This window comes from Aethalodelphis obliquidens, unplaced genomic scaffold (assembly GCF_003676395.1).
Source record: "Aethalodelphis obliquidens isolate GAN/ISIS:26980383/991018 unplaced genomic scaffold, ASM367639v1 scaffold60, whole genome shotgun sequence".
In the NCBI taxonomy this organism is placed as follows: domain Eukaryota; kingdom Metazoa; phylum Chordata; class Mammalia; order Artiodactyla; family Delphinidae; genus Aethalodelphis; species Aethalodelphis obliquidens.
The window spans coordinates 5357795-5376555 of record NW_020838004.1 but is presented as its reverse complement, the minus strand read 5'-3'; the positions used below and the strand labels follow the sequence as shown (position 1 = coordinate 5376555).

The following is an 18761-nucleotide window of genomic DNA, read 5'->3' as shown; positions in this document are numbered from 1 at the left end:
ACTTCTGTGGCCCATCTGTAGTTAGTTAAAAAAAAAAAAAAGGAAAAAAGAATCATTACTTAGCTAAATTAGAATATTTTTCAAGCATATTTTAAAAGATAGATATAGCTTCTGATAAAATCACTTAATATAAAAACAATGAAAATATTTAAAGAAATTGTGGCTTATATTTCTTGATAGGGTATCGTTTCTATTTATCTATAATCAGGGGCATTGAATTTACACAGTGATAGCCCAGAGTTCCTGAAATAAGTATAGCTATTGGATTTAGTTTCCTTTTGACTCTGTTGTATGAAATACAATATTGGAATATTTCTATTTAGTTTATGAGTCTTAACTTTATATTCAAGACTGTGATTACCTAATTAGAAAAAACATATGTATATATATACTTACATAGACATACACCTTTTGGAGAATCAGTTTAATTTTTCAGTATTTATCTAGATATTGTGTGAATATTTCAAAAGGCAGAATACTCATTTCTGAAGCTCTGGACTATGTTAGAACTAAAAGGAATTATCTAGGTCACGGTTCTTAACCTTAAAGTCCCTGACATTGTAAACAATTCAGGGAATAGCTTTCATGAGATTTTTCAAAGAGGTATCTGACCATCAAAAAGCTAACCATTGAAATAGTCTAATCGGTGCTTTTCACAGATAATGAAACTGTAATGGGGAGTGGGGATTAAGTCACTTGGCCATGGATACTGCTGTTAAGTATCCTTGTTTCTTAATTCCCAACTTTTTCTTTAATCATTCCAGTAGAAATAACAGTCAAAAACCAATTCCCACCAGTTGTTTAAGGATTATTTGTCATTCACTTAAGACATAGCCTCCTTAACAAAATATTTGCTCCAATGTCCTAAGAAATTTTTCAATGGAAATGGAATACTATATATGGTATATAAAGTAACATATGCACAGGAACTCCAGAAGGAAAATGAAACTTTGTTTATCTTCCCCTGCCTTGTTCTGCCCCCTCCAGCCCCGCTTTGCCACATTTCTTTTTCATCTTGTCTTATGTTCTAGTCATGGCCTCTGATGAATTTGATTAGAATAATTCAATCTTTTGATCATTCTCATTTTTTCACTCATTAATTAGTTTGAGCAGTATTTCTTGAGTGCCTGTTCTATACCAGGTACCATGCTAGGTCTTAGGAATAGAATGGTGAGCAAAATTGACAGTTCTTCCTTCTTCAAGTTTGTAGTCTTAGAGGAACTAGTCAGGGAGTTTTGCAGAACTAGGCTCCCTGCACAGGTGCCAGCTTATTTAAGGATCTCAAAGAAGGCCACTGTGGTTGGACAGAAGAGCAAGGAGAGAGAGAGAGATGTACAAGAGGAGGCTGGAGAAGGAGGCAGGGGCAGGTCATGTAGCTACTTGAGGCTAAGGTAAGTAAGAGCAGTGGGGAGCCATGGAAGGATTTCAAGCAGGGGGATGTCATGGTGCATTTTAACTTTTTGGCTATTATGAATAATGCTGCTGTGAACATCCGTGTACATTTGTATAGTTTTTTAAGTAGGCATGTTTTCATTTGTCCTGGATATATGTTTAGGAGTGGAATTGCTGTGTCATTTGGTAACTCCATTTTACCTTTTAAGGAACTGCAAGACTGATTTCCAAAGTGGTTATACCATCTAACATTCCCATCAGCAATGTATGAGGGTTCCAATTTCTCCACAGTTTTGCTAACGCTCGTTATTGTCTTTTTGATTTTAGCCACCCTAGAGGGTGTGGAGTGGTTTCTCATTGTGAACCCCTTGCCTTTTCCTAGCAAGGTTTTTAATTAACCCTGGCATTTAGGATTCTCACTGTTCTGGTACCAGGCCTTTTATGTATTTTGTTTGAGTCAGTGACTTATTATTCACAAAATACGCCCTATACTTTCCAAAACTCTTTTTAAAAATTTCTGTGTGTGTGTGTGTGTGTTGGGGGGGGGGGGTGGGGGGGGGTGTTTGTGGTTTGCAAAGCCTTGATCTGTGCCTTGCAGTCCTTCCTTAAAGGCCCAGCTGAATTTCTTTCTCCTTCATTTGAACACATCGAGCCATGTGGAATAGTTGATATTTGACCATTTTACCTACAAAACAGCAATTTCAAATGGTTCAACTTAATGTATTTCTTCTTTTCTCTAATCCTCAAATTATTACCATTTCCTTTGAGTTTTTTTCTCCTGGCCCTTGTTTGTACCTCTCATGGTATTATTGATATGCTTATGTGGTATAATGTCTCTTATCGGGCTGAAATCTCAAGGTCAGAGGCTGTTCTGTAATCTAGTATTTTGTATATAGTCAGGGTTTGGTAATTGTTAAAATTTTTTTAAAGGTATATGTGCATTATACAGTGAATCAATATAGACAAAAATGAATCAGTGTAAACATAGTACATTAATGTAAACATAACTGAATACAAATGCAAAGGTGTTGGAATGACTAGACTTTATTGAAAGGAATCAGTAAGAATAACTTAGGACTGGTTTATTGTGGAAAATGCACCTTCAAGATAAGTTTGAGGTGGTTAAAACCCAGAGTTGGTCAGAAGAGAAGACAGTTTGGAGACTAAATTAAAAGCTATTCGGAGCGGAAACAGAGAAGAGTATGATTCTCATGACCAGGGACAAGGAACAGGTTTGTCTGGCTGGGGTGAAATGTAAACTGGAGCTAGAAGTAGGTATGGTGGAGAGCCTTGGCACTCTGAAAGCTATTACGAGATTTAGTTTGATTTGGAGGCAATTGGGTACCAGTATACGCACTTTCATCATAATGAATACAGGTGCTACAGGATTGTTGGAGTGGTGCTTGAAGAACATTATTCTTGTAGATTTGAATATTATATATTAGAAAGTGATGAGACTAACATCCCTGAATGAATCAGTTATGAGCTGATTCCAGCTTTTTTCAGCGAAAGTGTATTGAGCTACATTGAGACATGAAAATGGGAAATAAAAACCGTATTCAATGTGAAAGAAGAGAAGGGAAGAAGAAAAGAAAATATAAACTGTTTCTTGATGGAAATGACTTCATGCAGTTGGAGTGTCTATCAAGTTGGGGTGAACAGTTTTGGGAAAGGTGGTTCTGTGGAAAACATAATAGGCAACATGAACATTAATTTTTACTCATATTTTTCCCAGAGGTTATTTCTGATGACATAATTAGGTCTCTTCTGGTAGGACTGCCATGTCCTTTTTAGTACTTCTCAGAACTTTTGAGCTTTTTTGTAAAGAAAAAAATTAATTTTATATTATCAATTTCAAATTGGAAATCTTTCACTTCTATCAGTATATCCAAGAAAAATTCCTTTGATGACTTTTATTCTCTGTGACTGTATTAGTCAGCTCAGGCTTGCATACAAAGCAATACTATAGACTTGTGGCTTAAACAACAGAAATTTATTTCTCACAGTTTTAGAGGCTGGGAAGTCTGGGATCAAGGTGCTGGCCGATTCAGTTCCCAGTGAGGACTCTCTTTGACTGGCTTGCAGGTGGCTGTCTTCTTGCTGTTTTCTTACATGGCCTTTCCTGGTGTGTGCTTGCAGAGTCAGGTAGGGATGGGGGCAACGATAGGCTTTCTCCCTTCCTCTTCTTATAAGGTCACTAATCCTATCTATCTTAACTTATACCCCACCCTTATGACTTCATTTAATTTTAATTGTCTCCTAAAAGCCCTGTCACCAATTATAATCACTTGGGGCCTCATAGTGAGCTTCATTGTAAGAATTTAGCCGGGGGGGCACCATCAGTTCATGGCAACGTCAGACTTCATTTTTAAATTGCGTTCACAGTGCCAACACACATGCCCTTATAGTGGGAAAAATATTCATTTTTCTAATACTTTTAACATAATGTTGTCCAAAAGACATAATTCCTTATTTTGTGAATACCAGGTCTTTAATTGTAGTTCTTGCTGTCCCCTCCACCCCCCTCCCCCAGTAAATCTGTGGGTACAGTCACTAGGGAACATTTGTATTCTGACTTGTAATATGTCACAGCTGAAAGTAGTATTAATGAGAGGTGAAACAGCAACCTTGCCATTATAATTTTTAAATTTATGCAGCTAATCTTACTTGGGGTGGGGTAATTTCTGTGTAATAACACTCATTTGTCATAAATAATTACAGCTAATATCGATACTTAAACGTGGTACTACATTTTTTTTAGATGCTTTACATGTTTTATTGCGAGCAAGATAGGGAAACGATCTGTGGTAAAGGATCTTGGAATAGTAAACAATAACAAAGTGTCTGAGAAGAGGAGCTCTTAGATGAGTAAACACAATACAGTGTTACAGGTATTATAGAAATATGTACAGTGTACAGTGAAGGAAGAAGTAGTCATGTTTACAAGATGGATGGGGCAAAGAGGGCGTGGAAGTGTACGAAGGACATTAGAGGCAAAGACAGCAGGATTAGCAAAGGTGCAGATGCATGAAATAGCTAAAGAGCTTAGAGAATCTGCAAGCCATTCCCAGTGGGTTCAGATGAATAAGAGCTCCAGCTAGATATGTAGAACAAAGGCCAGATCATGGAAGACTTCAAGTGTTGTGCTAAGGAGTTTGGGCTCGATTCTGTAGGCAGTGAGTAATCACTGAAGATTTAAGCAGGGAATGAAAGTTAAAACCACAATGAGATATCACCTCACACCTGTTAGAATGGCTCTTATCAAAAAGACAAAACATCACAGGGCTTCCCTGGTGGCGCAGTGGTTGAGAGTCCGCCTGCCGATGCAGGGGACACGGGTTCGTGCCCCGGAAGATCCCACATGCCGCGGAGCGGCTAGGCCCGTGAGCCATGGCCGCTGAGCCTGTGCGTCCGGAACCTGTGCTCCGCAACGGGACAGGCCACAACAGTGAGAGGCCCGCGTACCGCAAAAAAAAAAAAAAAAAAAGACAAAACATCACAAGTGTTGGTGAGGATGTGAAGAAAAGGGAGCCCTGGTAGACTGTTGGTCGGCATATAAAGTGGTACAGTCGCTATCGGAAACAGGATGGAGGTTCCTCAAAAAATTAAAAATAGAACTACTGTATGATCCAGCAATTCGACTTCTGGATATTTATCTGAGAAAAACGAAAACACTAACTCAAAAAGATATGTGCACCCTCATGTTCATTGCAGCATTATTTACAATAACCAAAATATGGAAGCAACCTAAGGGTCCACTGATGGATGAATTGATAAAGAAAATGTGCTACACACACACACACACACACACACACACAAAATGGGATATTATTTACCATAAAAAGAAGGAAATCTTGTCATTTGCAACAACATGGGTGGATCTTGAGGGCATTATGCTAAGTGAAATAAGTCAGAGAAAGACAAATACTGTATGATCTCACTTATATGTGGAATCTGAAAAACAAAAACCGAACTCACGTAGAACAGATTGGTGGTTGCCAGAGGCTGGGGATTAGGGTAGGAGGGAATGGGTAAAATGTGAAGGTGGTCAAAGTACTTCTGGTTATGAAATAAAGTCATGGGGATGTGATGTACAGCATGGTGACTATAGTTAATAATACTGTATTGTATAGTTGAGAGTTGCTAAGAGAGTTGATCTTAAAAGTTCTCATCAGAGACTTCCCTGGTGGTGCAGTGATTAAGAATCCGCCTGCCAGTGCAGGGGACATGGGTTCGAGCCCTGGTCTGGAAAGATCCCACATGCCGCAGAGCAACTAAGTCCGTGCGCCACAACTACTGAGCCTGAGCTCTAGAGCCCGCGAGCCACAACTACTGAAGCCCGCACGCCTAGAGCCTGTGCTCCACAACAAGAGAAGACACTACAATGAGAGGCTGCACACCACAACAGAGAGTAGCCCCCACTCACTGCAACTAGAGAAAGCCCGCGCACAGCAACGGAGACCCAATGCAGCCAATAAATAAATAAATGAATTTATGAAAAAAAAAGTTCTCATTAGAAGAAAAATTGTAAATATGCATGGTGATGGATATTAACAAGACTTAACTGTGATTATTTCATAATATATACAAACATGGAATCATTATGCTGTACACCTGAAACTAATATAATGTTACATGTCTATTATATCTCAATTTAGAAAAAAGTTTTAAGCAGAGGAAAGATAGGATCAGATCTGTTTTTGAAAGATCACTTTGGTATTAGTTTAGGATGATATATTGGATGAGTAGTTGAGGGAAGAGGTGTCGAGCTAAGACAGTAAAAATTAGGATAGAAAAAAGGATGCATTCAGGAGATGATAGGGAGGTAGACTCTACAGGACTTTGGATTGATTGGATGTGATTGGCTTGGGGAAAAGACAGTGATGGTTTAGAAAAATCACTTGACATGTGGGAGTGTTGCTGAGCACTGCCCAGGACCTAGATAATATTTTCTAACCATGAGTTTTAAATGGCTGCAATGTGAAGATGTATTCCATTAGCACAGGAGAAGGTAGATAGTTATTCAATATATTGATCTGAATTTAGGGATTAGTTAGGGAAATGGTGGTCAGTGGATAAGGATATAAGAATACTGAGTGTTTGGTGAGAGAGAGTATAAAATGTTCCTGTGTATTCCAGGTTGGATGGGGAAGGAAATGAAGGGGGATAGAGCAATAAAGCATGAAGGATAATAATGACAAATGGAGGAGTTGAGGGGTGAGTTGTCACCACTAGGTTGAAGATTAGATGAAGGGAAAGTTAAGAAAGTGAGATATTTGGAAAGAATAGCATCTGTGGTCAGATATTGGTTTCCTTGTTTAAGATTACAAAGGCTGGGTAGTTTCCAGAAATGATAAAGTACAGTGTGTGACTACAGAAGCACATTGCTAAGGTGGGGTTATAGATGAGTGATGTAGGAAGTGAGGAATTTTGAGCTAGGTTGTTGCTAGTTTGCCCTTATGGGCATTAAAATTCCCATGACGAAGGCACTTTTGGAGTAGAAAGAAGCTTTGGAGTAGAAAGAAGCTTTAGAGAAGAAAGTTGAGCCAGATTAGGAAGTTCTTACTGAGTGAGGAGGAGTAATTAAAAGGTGAGTGGATGATAGTTACAGAGAGGTTTTATACCCAAATCCCATGAACCTCAGAGGAAGAAGGCTTTTATGTATGAAGATGGAAAAGTAATACTAGTGTAGAAGCATGAGAAAGGAGCTGGGGAAATGCTGGCTTTACCTTTGGGCTTTTAAGATGTGGGACAAGAAAGTTTTCTCTAGAAAAGGCTGCAGTGAAGTGGATTCTTGGAAGGAGATCTCAGTTGAAGCAAAGAGGTGGAGGGGAGAATTTGGTTGAAGATGTAAGAGAATTTATTCAGTATGGAGTAAAAAGTCTAGTATAAAGGTTAGGAAAAGTTAGGAGCTGAAGGAAGACTTGGGCAGGGAAAATGGATGGAGAAAACACATAGTCGGACTAGAAGGTCTGGCATTTTTGAAGAAGTTCAGGATGACAAGGATAACAGGAATGTTTGGATTGAAATTTATGTAGTGAAGTTTATGGGCCTAGGAAAACCAAAGTGTCATTGGTTACTTAATGAGATTAGCAGACTGCAATCTTTGCTCTGAGTTCAAATGCCTTGCCAATTACTAGATTCTTATTCTCTAGCAGTTTATAATTTAAAAAGGAGGAGGCTGTGTAACCAAAGAGCTCTAGTCTAACGTGGAAAGTGTTAAGTGCCATTTTAGAGTATAGGCAGAAGTGTAGTCGACTGAGAGTTTTGTTCCAGCTGGAAGACCTGGGGAAGATTTCTTGGAAAAGCTAGCCTTTTAACTGGGTCTTAAAGTGTAAGTAGGATGTTAATAAATAGATTGGGATAAATGGGCATTCTTTTTGGAATGGCATGAGCAAAGGTATGAATTCAGGGAAATACAGAGCTTGTTTGTGGAACAGTTCATAAAAGGTCAACATAGAGAGCTTGACCTCAAGACGAGCAGTGGGGAAATGGAAGAGAGCAGTGGAAATTAGGTTGTATTATTGTAGTAGCCATGGTGATCAGAAGCATGCATAGAGCCCATATGACAGGAGAAAAATAACTGCTGAAAAATAACTGCATTCTGTGGCCACCTTCAGTCTGAGTAGCCACTTCATGTTTATACCAGAACTTTCAGGAGTTGTGGTGGTGGTGGTGGTGGTGGTGGTGTGTGTATTTGTGTTTGCTGTAATCACAAGTATTCCCACCCTTGTCCCCTCCAGCCCCTCGTTGTCTGCCTGGAGTTTAAAACCTTTTAGTGCTTATTCAAATGCAACAGTGTAGATCACAATATCTCCCCATGTTTATGTGTATCTGAAAAGAGAAGTTAATAATTAAAGGCTGTTTTCTACACTTTTGCTTGAAAGACTGATTCTTTGAGACTGCAAAGTATTAGTTGCAAGACCTGGTTTTGTTTGTTACCTTATTTCTCTTAAATTTGTTTATTTCATACTTTGGCTCTAAAGAACTATTTGGTGTCTTAATGGTACATGCTATAATATTCCTATTGATACTATTATTTTTAGGTACACACTACCCATAATTCCAAATTGTATTTTATTGACTTTACATGTTTTTTCTGTTTTCCCAGAAGATCATATACATAAAAAATAGTACCATGCATTTCAACTTGTTCAAAATAGACTTTGTGAGGTGTTGATTGCTGTAACACTTAGAATTGTGTTTGGCTATACAGAATAGAAAACTCCATTAGTGATTTTAAAAATTGAACTTCATTTATTTTATATAACCAAAATTCCCAAAGTGTAGGGAGTTGTTGGTGTAGATTCAGCTGCTCACCAGGAAAGGACTTTATGCTCTTTTGTGTCCTTCGCAAGCCAGCATTTGCTCATGTTTACAGGATGGCCACAGTATATCCAAGCTTTACGTTCTTGGTCCAGGTAAGAGAAAGTAGGAAAGGTTAAGGACCACCTTGCTATTTCTGCTCCTCTTTGTTAAGAAAATAAGAGGCTTCCATAACAATTAGTAAACTGCTCCTTAAATCTCACTGGCCATAATTGTGTCACATTGTTTCCTAGACACAAGGGAGCCAAAAACAAGCACGTCATCTTGGGCTGGCCACAAACTGTCCTCACTAAAGTCAGGAAAGAAAGGGGTGTGTATATATATGGAGCAGGCAGCAAACAATATCTGTTAGAGTACTGTGCGTAAAGTTTGTCTATTTTACTTGTTATTTTAATGCACATGAAATATAATTACTCAGAAATTGGTACAGGAAAAAAGGAAGAAATCATTCTCAGCCTATCAGTTTCTCTTTCCTTGCATTATAAAACTAGATGATAGAATTGTTATGACTGCTCCTTTGTATAATATAGATTCGTGGATACAAAAAAAATTACACAATTATACTTTGAAATAGTTAATAAAATAAAGAGATGTTTGTATTTGAATAAACAATTTTGAAGTGTTCACACTGGAATGCCATTTTCTTTCATTTAAGTGAAGTGACAGTTTATTTTAGGGGAAATGTTTTTCACACTGTATAAATATATAAAAACATTGTAGATAGCCTGATTTTATACATGGAACACTGAAAACTCTACCAAAAGAACTGTTAAAACTAATAAGCACATTCAGGTTAAGTTGCAGGATACAAAATCAACATGCAGAAATCAGTTGTTTCTATATGCTAGCAATGAACTTTCCAAAAAAGACATTAAGAAAACAAATTCATTGCAGTAACATCAACAAGAATAAAATACTAAGGAGTAAAATTAACCAAGGCGGTAAAAGACCTGTATGAAGAAAACTATAAAACGATGGAAGAAATTGAAGAAGACACAAATCAATAGAAAGTTATCCTATGTTAATGGATTGGAAGAATTAATCTTGTTAAAATGTCACTGCTGCCCAAAGTGATCTACAGATTCAATGCATTCTACATAAAAATTCTGATGGCATTTTTCACAGATAGGAAAACAATTCTAAAGTCAGTATGGAACCACACAAAACCTGAAATAGCTAAAGCAATCTTGAGCACAAAGAACAAAGCTGGAGGCATCATACTTCCTAACTTCAAACTGTATTACAAAACTGTAGTTATCAAAACAATATGGTACCAGCATAAGAAAATAGACGCATAGACATTAGAACAGAATAGAGAGCCCCGAAATAGAACCACACATGTATACAGTCAACTTGCCTTTGAAAGAGCACCAGGAATGCACAGTGGGGAAATGATAGACTCTTCAATTAATGGTGTTGGTGAAAATGGATATCCACATACAAAAGGATGAAATTGGACTCTTGTATTACATCACACACAAAAATCAACACAAAATGGATTAAACATTTAAAAGTAAGACCTGAATCTCTAACATTCCTAGAGGAAAACATAGGGAAAAAGCTCTTTGGTGTTGGTCTTGAGAATGGTTTCTGGGATTTGACACCAATAGTGCAGGCAACAAAAGCAAAATTAAACTATTGGGACTACATCAAAAACAAAAAGTTTCCCTCTAACAAAAAATAAAATGAAAAAGTGACCTACCGAGTGAGAGAAAATGTTTTCAAATCCTATCTGAAGAGGGAAAAAGTGGACATACTGATCAAAAGGGATAAATTTTCAGTTATAAATTAAGTTCTGGGTACCTAATATATAGCACGGTGACTATAGTTAGTAATACAGTATTGTATACTTGAAACTGCCAAGACAGTAGATCTCAAATTCTCTCACCAGAAAAAGAAAGGTAACTGTGTGAGGTGATGGATGTTTCAGTTAGCTTAATTGTGGTGATCATTTCACAATGTATACATATGTCAAAACATGTTGTACACCTAAAATACATACAATTTTTAGTAATCAAACCTCAATAAACCTGAAAAAAACAATAAAAAAATGAACTGACAGTTTTTTGAGGAGAGAGGATTTTCACATTGTAAAAATAGTTTAGTAATCATTATACACAGGTTTATGATGGACAAATTTTAAAACAAAAATATGATTCTTAAATATCACAACCTCAAGGTGGATTATTCCATCAGAATCTAATGAAGAAGTTTTGACTTTTCATGTGAGGGAGACTTTTAATATGTTGGGAATGAAACTTCAGGAAAATATATTTATCAGAACTTTAAGTTTCAATTCAAAGTATCTGAGATTTTTCTTCCTTAAATAATTAAAAATTTTTTTTAGTTTGTGGCATAGGTATATTGTCACTGTATTTTTGGCCGCAGGGCATGTGGGATCTCAGTTCCCTGACCAGGGATTGAACCCATGGCCCCTGCGGTAGAAATGCGGAGTCTTAACCACTGGACCGCCAGGGAAGTCCTGTATTTTTGAATTTAAGAAACATAATACATGTTAACTGTATACACAGGCACTGAAGTCGATTTTAAGGAAAATAAAGACACGGTCCTCCCTCTTGGGGTATTTAAATTTTAGTTGGTGAAACTAAATTTACATACCTGAGCTCAGTAAACAGTAAAAGGCAGTATGTGATCAGGTATCAAAAGTTCTATAAGAATTTAAGAATAAAAGTAACCCTAGAGTGTGATTACTTATTGTAAAGGAAGAAGTGGATATTTAAGACAGGCTTCTTAAAAATATAGAATTTGGTTTGGTGGAAGGGTACAAGGTACAAAGACAGGCTCATCTTTCCATCTTCTGCTCTTCTGCTCATCCAGCACTGTCGAACTATTTGTAGTTTCTCAAGTGTTCTGTGCTCTTTGATAATTCTACACTTCTGTAGTGTTTTTTGTTTGTTTTTGGAATTCCCTTACTTGTTTGTCAGCCTGACAATTTCCTATCGTTCAAGACTCAGTTCAGATGTCACCTCCTCTGTGATGTCTTCCCTGAACTTTCCTGGGTAGAGTTAGGTGCTTTCTTTTCTCCAAGTTCGTAATCATAGTCCTTCTTTCTCTTTCTCTTCCTCTCTCTCTCTGCCCTCACCCCACCCCATGTGTGTGTGTATGTAGTTATAGAGTTATCACATTGCACCATTATCTACTTGTCTGTCTCTTTCACAAGCTTGTGAGCTTTATGAACATGAGGGTTTTGCCATATTTATCTCCAAATCGTAGTGCCTGGTGTAATGGTTTTGCACATTAGCCTGATCATTGGATGAATAAATGGATGGTTGGATAAAAAGAAAGAATTAACCTGGAGTGTATTCATGAGTACTGGGGAAGCTTGTCCAGAGGGAATGTGGATGGTAATAATACTTAGCCCTCTTCTTACCAGTAGAGCTTGCAGTTTATCAGTATTTGGAGATAAGATTGAATAGGCAAAGTAGGACTGGTTGGCAGTGGAAGTTTTAAGAAATAATAGAGTTACAGTTAATAAAATTTCTGAAATTGGTTTTTAACACGCCCGTTTTTCAATCACACTGTGCTTTTGTATCTTGTAGTGCTTCCACTTCTCATTCAGAGAATTCAGTGCATACAAAATCAGCTTCTGTTGTATCGTCGGATTCCATATCAACTTCTGCAGAGAACTTTTCTCCTGATTTGAGGGTACGTATATTGTTTCTAAGTTCTAGTGAAGTATTTTCTGTTAGCTGTTTGTGGCCACACTATCAATATAACCTTTAACTAATTAAGAAGGAGACACTGATGGAAGTCTCAAAGACCTGAGTCTTTATGTAATATCCCAGAACAGGCCATTCTTCTTTATTTGTAAAAGAAAAATGTATAATTCATCTCTGGGTTTGATATCTTTAAGATAATTAATGAATTTTTTTGTGATATAAAAGATTTTCATGAATACTCCCATAATGCTTTACTCCCAATAATAGCTAATATTTTTTGAGTACTTACCATGTGCCAAGTATTGTTCTAAGTGCTCTAATGAAATATCTCTTGTAATACTTTTAGGAATTCTGTGAGGTAGAAATTATTATCACTACCATTCTACAGATGACAGTAACTCAGAGAGAGATTAAATAACATGTCCAGGGTCTCATAGCCAATAAATTTAATTGTCAGTATTACAGCTCATGTAGTCCAGTTCTGGAGCTAAGTCACTTAAATATTTGCTATAGTTGCTACATACCTCATTATAGTATGTAGGTATTCCTCTATTTATTAAAGGTCTTGTTGCTATGAAATTAACCATATCAGTGATATCCTGTAGCACTTTGTACATTTTTGGATTCATCTGCTTTTCTACTGCTGCTTGTCTATGAATGTTGGGGAAAATGAATTTCATATGTAGTGATAACCTTTAAACCTTACCTTAAAATCTTTTTACTCTGATCAAGTGACTGCCTTCTCAGTGGTTATACTTTCACAGTTTTAACTAAAACGTTGTTTTCATTAATGAAGTCATTTGCTGTTGAGAATATATTGAGAATGTCTCTTTGTCATGTATTTCATTTTCAAAACCAGAATCTAACAAATGTAAGAAGACAGGTTAGAAGCTTGTGTAAAGGTTTCTGCATATTTGCCATTATTTCTTGTGAAATGTCATAAAATACTAAATTGGGTATAGCAGGACTTTAAACATTGCTACAAATGATAAACTGAATATATGTTGTGCTGGTTAAAAAGGCCTCATAATATCATTAGCTGTTATCTTGAAGCACAGCATACATTTAGGGCAGGGTTTATCATTAATAATAGTGGATATAAGTCCACTGTTGCTTTTCATTAATTTATTACTATTTAAAAATACATATTTGGTATATGTATCTAACCTTGGTTTAGTCATTATATTAATAAAAATACATTAACGGCCTGTAGGCCTCTTGATAATTTTGAAATTTTTTGGCCTACTTCTGGTCAGATTTTATTAGTTAAAAAATCATCGTTTTTAACTTCTTGTGACTGATAAAGAACTCATATTAGGAATGGGAGAAATGTCGCTTTTATTTTTAGCCTGTGCTTCTATTATTAATATTATATTTTACCTGCTGTTTCTTGCCTAAAATATGTTAAACCATGTGTGTATTCTTGTGAGTGTTAGCTTAGTTTTAAACTACTTAACTAGGCACGGGTGTGAATTGTCAGCTTCTCTGTGTGCAGACCCCCTTTATTTCCTCAGGATGTCATGTATACCATAATAAGAGTGACTGGCTTACATTGGGACAAAATAAGGGTCATAATGTTAATCTGCAGGTTAAATATTATAATTTATTTCTTATTTTTATTAGATAATTTTTTTTTTTTTTTTTTTTGCATTACACGGGCCTCTCACTGTTGTGGCCTCTCCCGTTGCGGAGCACAGGCTCTGGACGTGCAGGCTCAGCGGGCATGGCTCACGGGCCCAGCCGCTCCGCGGCATGTGGGATCTTCCCGGACCGGGGCACGAACCCGTGTCCCCTGCATTGGCAGGTGGACTCTCAACCATTGCGCCACCAGGGAAGCCCTAGATAAATTTTTAATTTTAGAACAGGTTTAGATTTACAGAAAAATTGCAAAGATACTACAGAGTTCCCAGATACTTGATATCCAGTTTCGCCTATTATTAATATCTTACATTAGTATGGTACGTTTCTCAAAATTAATGAACCAATGTTGATGCATTATTATTAACTAAAATCAATGCTTTATTCACATATCCTTAGTTTTTACCTAATGTCCTTCTTTTTGTTCCATGGTCCATCCGGGATACCACACTGCATTTAGTAGTCATGTCTCCTTAGGCACGGCACCTCTTGGCTGTGACAGGTTTTGCTTTCTTTCTTTGTTTTTCATGACCCTGTTAGTTTCGAAGAGCACTGGTCAGATACTTTGTAGAATGTCTGGTGTTTTACCCATTATTAGACTGGGATTATGTCTTTTGGGGAAGAAGACCACAGAGGTGAAGAGCCATTTTCATCATATCATATCAAAGGTACATACTATCAACATGATTTGTCACTGTTAATGTTAACATTAATCACTTGGTTGAGGTAGTGTTACGTTCTTTCACTATAAAATACTCTTTTTTCCCCTTCTTATCCTTATACTATACTCTTTGAAAGGAAGTAACTATGCACAGTCCATGCTTAAGGAGCCCAGACTCTACCTTGTTAGAGTGGAACACCTTGTATTTCTTTTGCATGAGAGATTTGTCTCTTCTCCCTCATTTATTGATTTATGCAATCATTTATTTATATCAGTATAAACTCATGGATATTTATTTTGTATATTACAGTCCAGTACTACTTTGTTGCTCAAATTGTTCCAGCTCCAGATTGGGATTTCTTTCAGTCAGATCTTGTGTCCCTTTGACATACTCCCATCATTATGGTGTTTTGCTGTTGTTGTTGATTGTTTTGTTCGTTGTTTATCAGCTCTTCCTTACTTTCTGTCACTGCAAGATACTCCAAGCTCGTCTTGATACTTCCTGCCCCAGTCCTAGAATCATCATCCATTTCTCAGGGAGCCAGATTTCTTTTATTGGAGAATGGTATTAGAAACCAAGATCTGGGCACTACGTGCTCCCTCCCTTCCTTCCTTCCTCTCTCCCTCCCTCCTTTCCCCAAAAAAGGTAACAAAGTACTTTTATTCTCCTTCTGAAGCAAAAGATCATTTGCATACATCCTATTTGGAGATAATGAGTCTGGTGATCATATATGTAAGTTTGTCTGGAGTAGTCTTATTTTATGCTGTTGTCCCTTCAGGTTTTACATTAGACACAAAAATGTCCTGAATTATTGACTCTCTTAGCACTAGGATACTAAGGGAATTTGTTAAATTTATACATCAGGTCCATGACTTCAGGAATTGTCCCCATTAGTGCCTTGTCAATTCAGCATCTTTCACAACTTCATGGGGCCCTCAGATAATTTTTTTTTTTTTTTGCGGTACGCGGGCCTCTCACTGTTGTGGCCTCTCCCGTCGTGGAGCACAGGCCCCGGATGTGCAGGCTCAGCGGCCATGGCTCACGGGCGCAGCCGCTCCGCTGCACGTGGGATCCTCCCGGACCGGGGCACGAACCTGTGTCCTCTGCATCGGCAGGTGGACTCTCAACTACTGCGCCACCAGGGAAGCCCAACTCAGATAATTTTTAATAGACAAATGAAGAGACAATTGTTAAATGTTAAATTAAGGAGAAGATGGTTTTGGGCAACCAAAGGTTAACCGTACTTTCCACAGTAGAGTGCCTGAAAGGACAGAGAAAAAAGAAAAAACTAATATGCTTAGGCTGACTGTTTTCCTGTTTCCTCATTTTAAAAGATATCCTTGATTATTAGATATAATCTTTACCTTAATCACAGTCTTTTTTTCAGTTGTGGAAGGGAAATGAAGGAGTAACATTTAATATCATTTTAAAAATGCAGCCTGATTTCAAATGTTTGTGTAGGGTGGAGGAAAAACATACTTCTAATAATTGAAAAAAGTGTAGTGTGCTACCTGGATAAATATTTATACACCCCTTATCTCATTTAACTTTCACAACAATCCTGTGAGACAGATATCACTACCCCGTTTGACAAAGAGCAACCTGATATTCAGAAGAGCTGAATTAAATCATGTGCTTAAAGGCACACAGCTGGGTGTTGCCCTTGTATTGATATTTGGTCTCAGATTGGTCATATTCCTGTACAGCACATTATCCAGAGAGACTATTCTCCCATGATTTTGTTGCTAAGTTTTTTCAAATGTGAAGTGCAATTTTCTTAATGAAAAGGAATAACTTTAACACATTTTTGAGGTAGAAATAGCAGTTTTCAATATCCCTTAATAAGTGAGAATTGCTTTTCTAATTAATCATAAAAGATGGTTTTTCTAATAATATCGGATCTCTCCCCCTTCTCAATTTTGTTAGTTGATGATATTTTGCTTTTATTATGTATACCTTTAGTGGCTATAAAATGGTAGTGTTCTAGTAAATTATATGTGCAACTAACTGCAGACTGCTATGTTGTTCTTTGACCATGGTTTGGCTCTATTTATGAGATGAGGGGCTTGGTATGGTAGTTTGAACATCATCATTCACAGACGATTTGAAGTTGGTTAACCTCTAGGCTTTGAGTTCTCCACATAGCCTCATGTTTATCTCTGCCCTGAGCCTCAACATTTTAGAAGCTCTGTTAGTAACAACTTTTTTTTTTTTTTTTTTTTTTTTGCGGTACTTGGGCCTCTCACTGTTGTGGCCTCTCCCGTTGTGGAGCACAGGCTCCAGACACGCAGGCTCAGCGGCCATGGCTCACGGGTCCAGCCACCCCGCGGCTTTGTGGGATTTTCCCGGACCGGGGCACGAACCCGTGTCCCCTGCATCGGCAGTGCGGACTCTCAACCACTGCGCCACCAGGGAAGCCCCAGTAACAACTTTTAAATAGAAGTGTAAAGAACATAATGCATTGAAAAGCCAATCCTGCTTCATTAAAAATATTAAATTGAATTGTATAGGTTTTCTGCTGCAGGCACCATGAAGTGACACTTTCCTGAAAGGTTAGTGTTGTAGTGGAGTAACAGCTGTGAAAGCTTCTGTTATGAATTTCTTAGTCAAGCAAGATTCTTTGCTCCTACATCAGTAAAGCAGAATGGAAAATCAGTGGGGGTAGTGGACTATTCTAGATATCTTGAACTTATATTTACTCAGGTGGAATTCTATTTGTGGTACTTTTTCACCCTGTGAGCCTTGTTTGTTGTGGAAAAAGTCATATACAGATTTAATCCAGTAGATGTATTTCTAAAAAGTTGAGCACAAACTTAGGCTTGATAAATTGAATGCTCAGTAACATTAGGGTTTTCTCTTTGCTTCATTTGTTCTTCACTTGGTAGTGCAGCCTATTTAATTTCATTTAAAAAACTTAAAATCCTTTCATATAGAATTTTTAATAAATTATTTTAAAATAAATTTGCAATTTTTAAAATCAGACTTTCTTTAATAAGAACATATTTTTAAAGTTTGACAGTAGAATTAAGAACCTAGGGAATTTGTGTTTGGTTGATTTATTTGCTCACTGAAGACTAAAATCCCATGAAATACAGGATTTTAAAATTCAAACGCACAACTCTATTTATTTATAAATAGTATAAATTTTAATTAGTATTTATACTATTTAATAGTATAAATAGTAATTAGTATAGCATTGGGCTTTAAGCGAAGTATGTTCCTTAAATGGTGGTGATTAAAAGATAAGGTAAAAGTCAGGCTACGCAGTACCCCCTTTCCTTTGTTGATGCCTGTGATATGGCACTTACACGGATGTTTGTCTACAATTCAAAATCAAATATTAAAATGAAATTGTATTTTTTTTTTTTTTGTGTGGTATGTGGGCTTCTCACTGTTGTGGCCTCTCCTGTTGCGGAGCACAGGCTCCGGACGCGCAGGCTCAACGGCCATGGCTCATGGGCCCAGCCGCTCTGCGGCATGTGGGATCTTCCCGGACCGGGGCATGAACCCATGTCCCCTGCATCGGCAGGCAGACTCTCAACCACTGCGCCACCAAGGAAGCCCCCATTCTTTGTTTTTTATCTCTATTTTAGAATAAACCACTGCGCCACCAGGGAAGCCCCTATTCTTTGTTTTTTATCTCTATTTTAGAATAAAATATATATATATTATATATATATTTTATATATAAAAATATATTTTATATATTTTATATATATATTATATATATATTTATATTTATATAGTTTATGTATACATAAATATATATGAGATAAAAGTTAATAATATTTTGGGTTTTGTTCTTAACCATCTGCCCTTGAAATATTTAATGGGCTTAAATCAAGCAAGTGTGATTGTCCTTTCAAAATTTGTGTTATATTGTTCATATTTCTTTATGAACGAAAGGTCAGAGATAATTGGATTATTTCTTATCTAGAGTGTGTACATGAATGTAATATTGACATATTCTGTAAGTATGCAAATCTAGTTGGAATGAGTTTAAGGCTCATAGAGCAGATGTTAGGTAAACAGAGAACAGTGTCTATTATACATAGTTATTTAA

At 37.0% G+C, this 18761-nt stretch overlaps 1 protein-coding gene across 7 annotated transcripts in view; it reads left to right on the top strand.

Moving 5' to 3' along the window:
* MTMR2 (myotubularin related protein 2) overlaps positions 1–18761 on the top strand; it is a 110264-nt gene that overhangs the window by 25743 nt on the left and 65760 nt on the right. For all 7 annotated transcript variants that reach the window (XM_027087840.1, XM_027087842.1, XM_027087837.1 and 4 more), the window contains one exon: positions 12279–12384. In XM_027087840.1, the coding sequence (XP_026943641.1) occupies positions 12279–12384 (106 nt within the window). The remainder of the gene's footprint in view (positions 1–12278; positions 12385–18761) is intronic.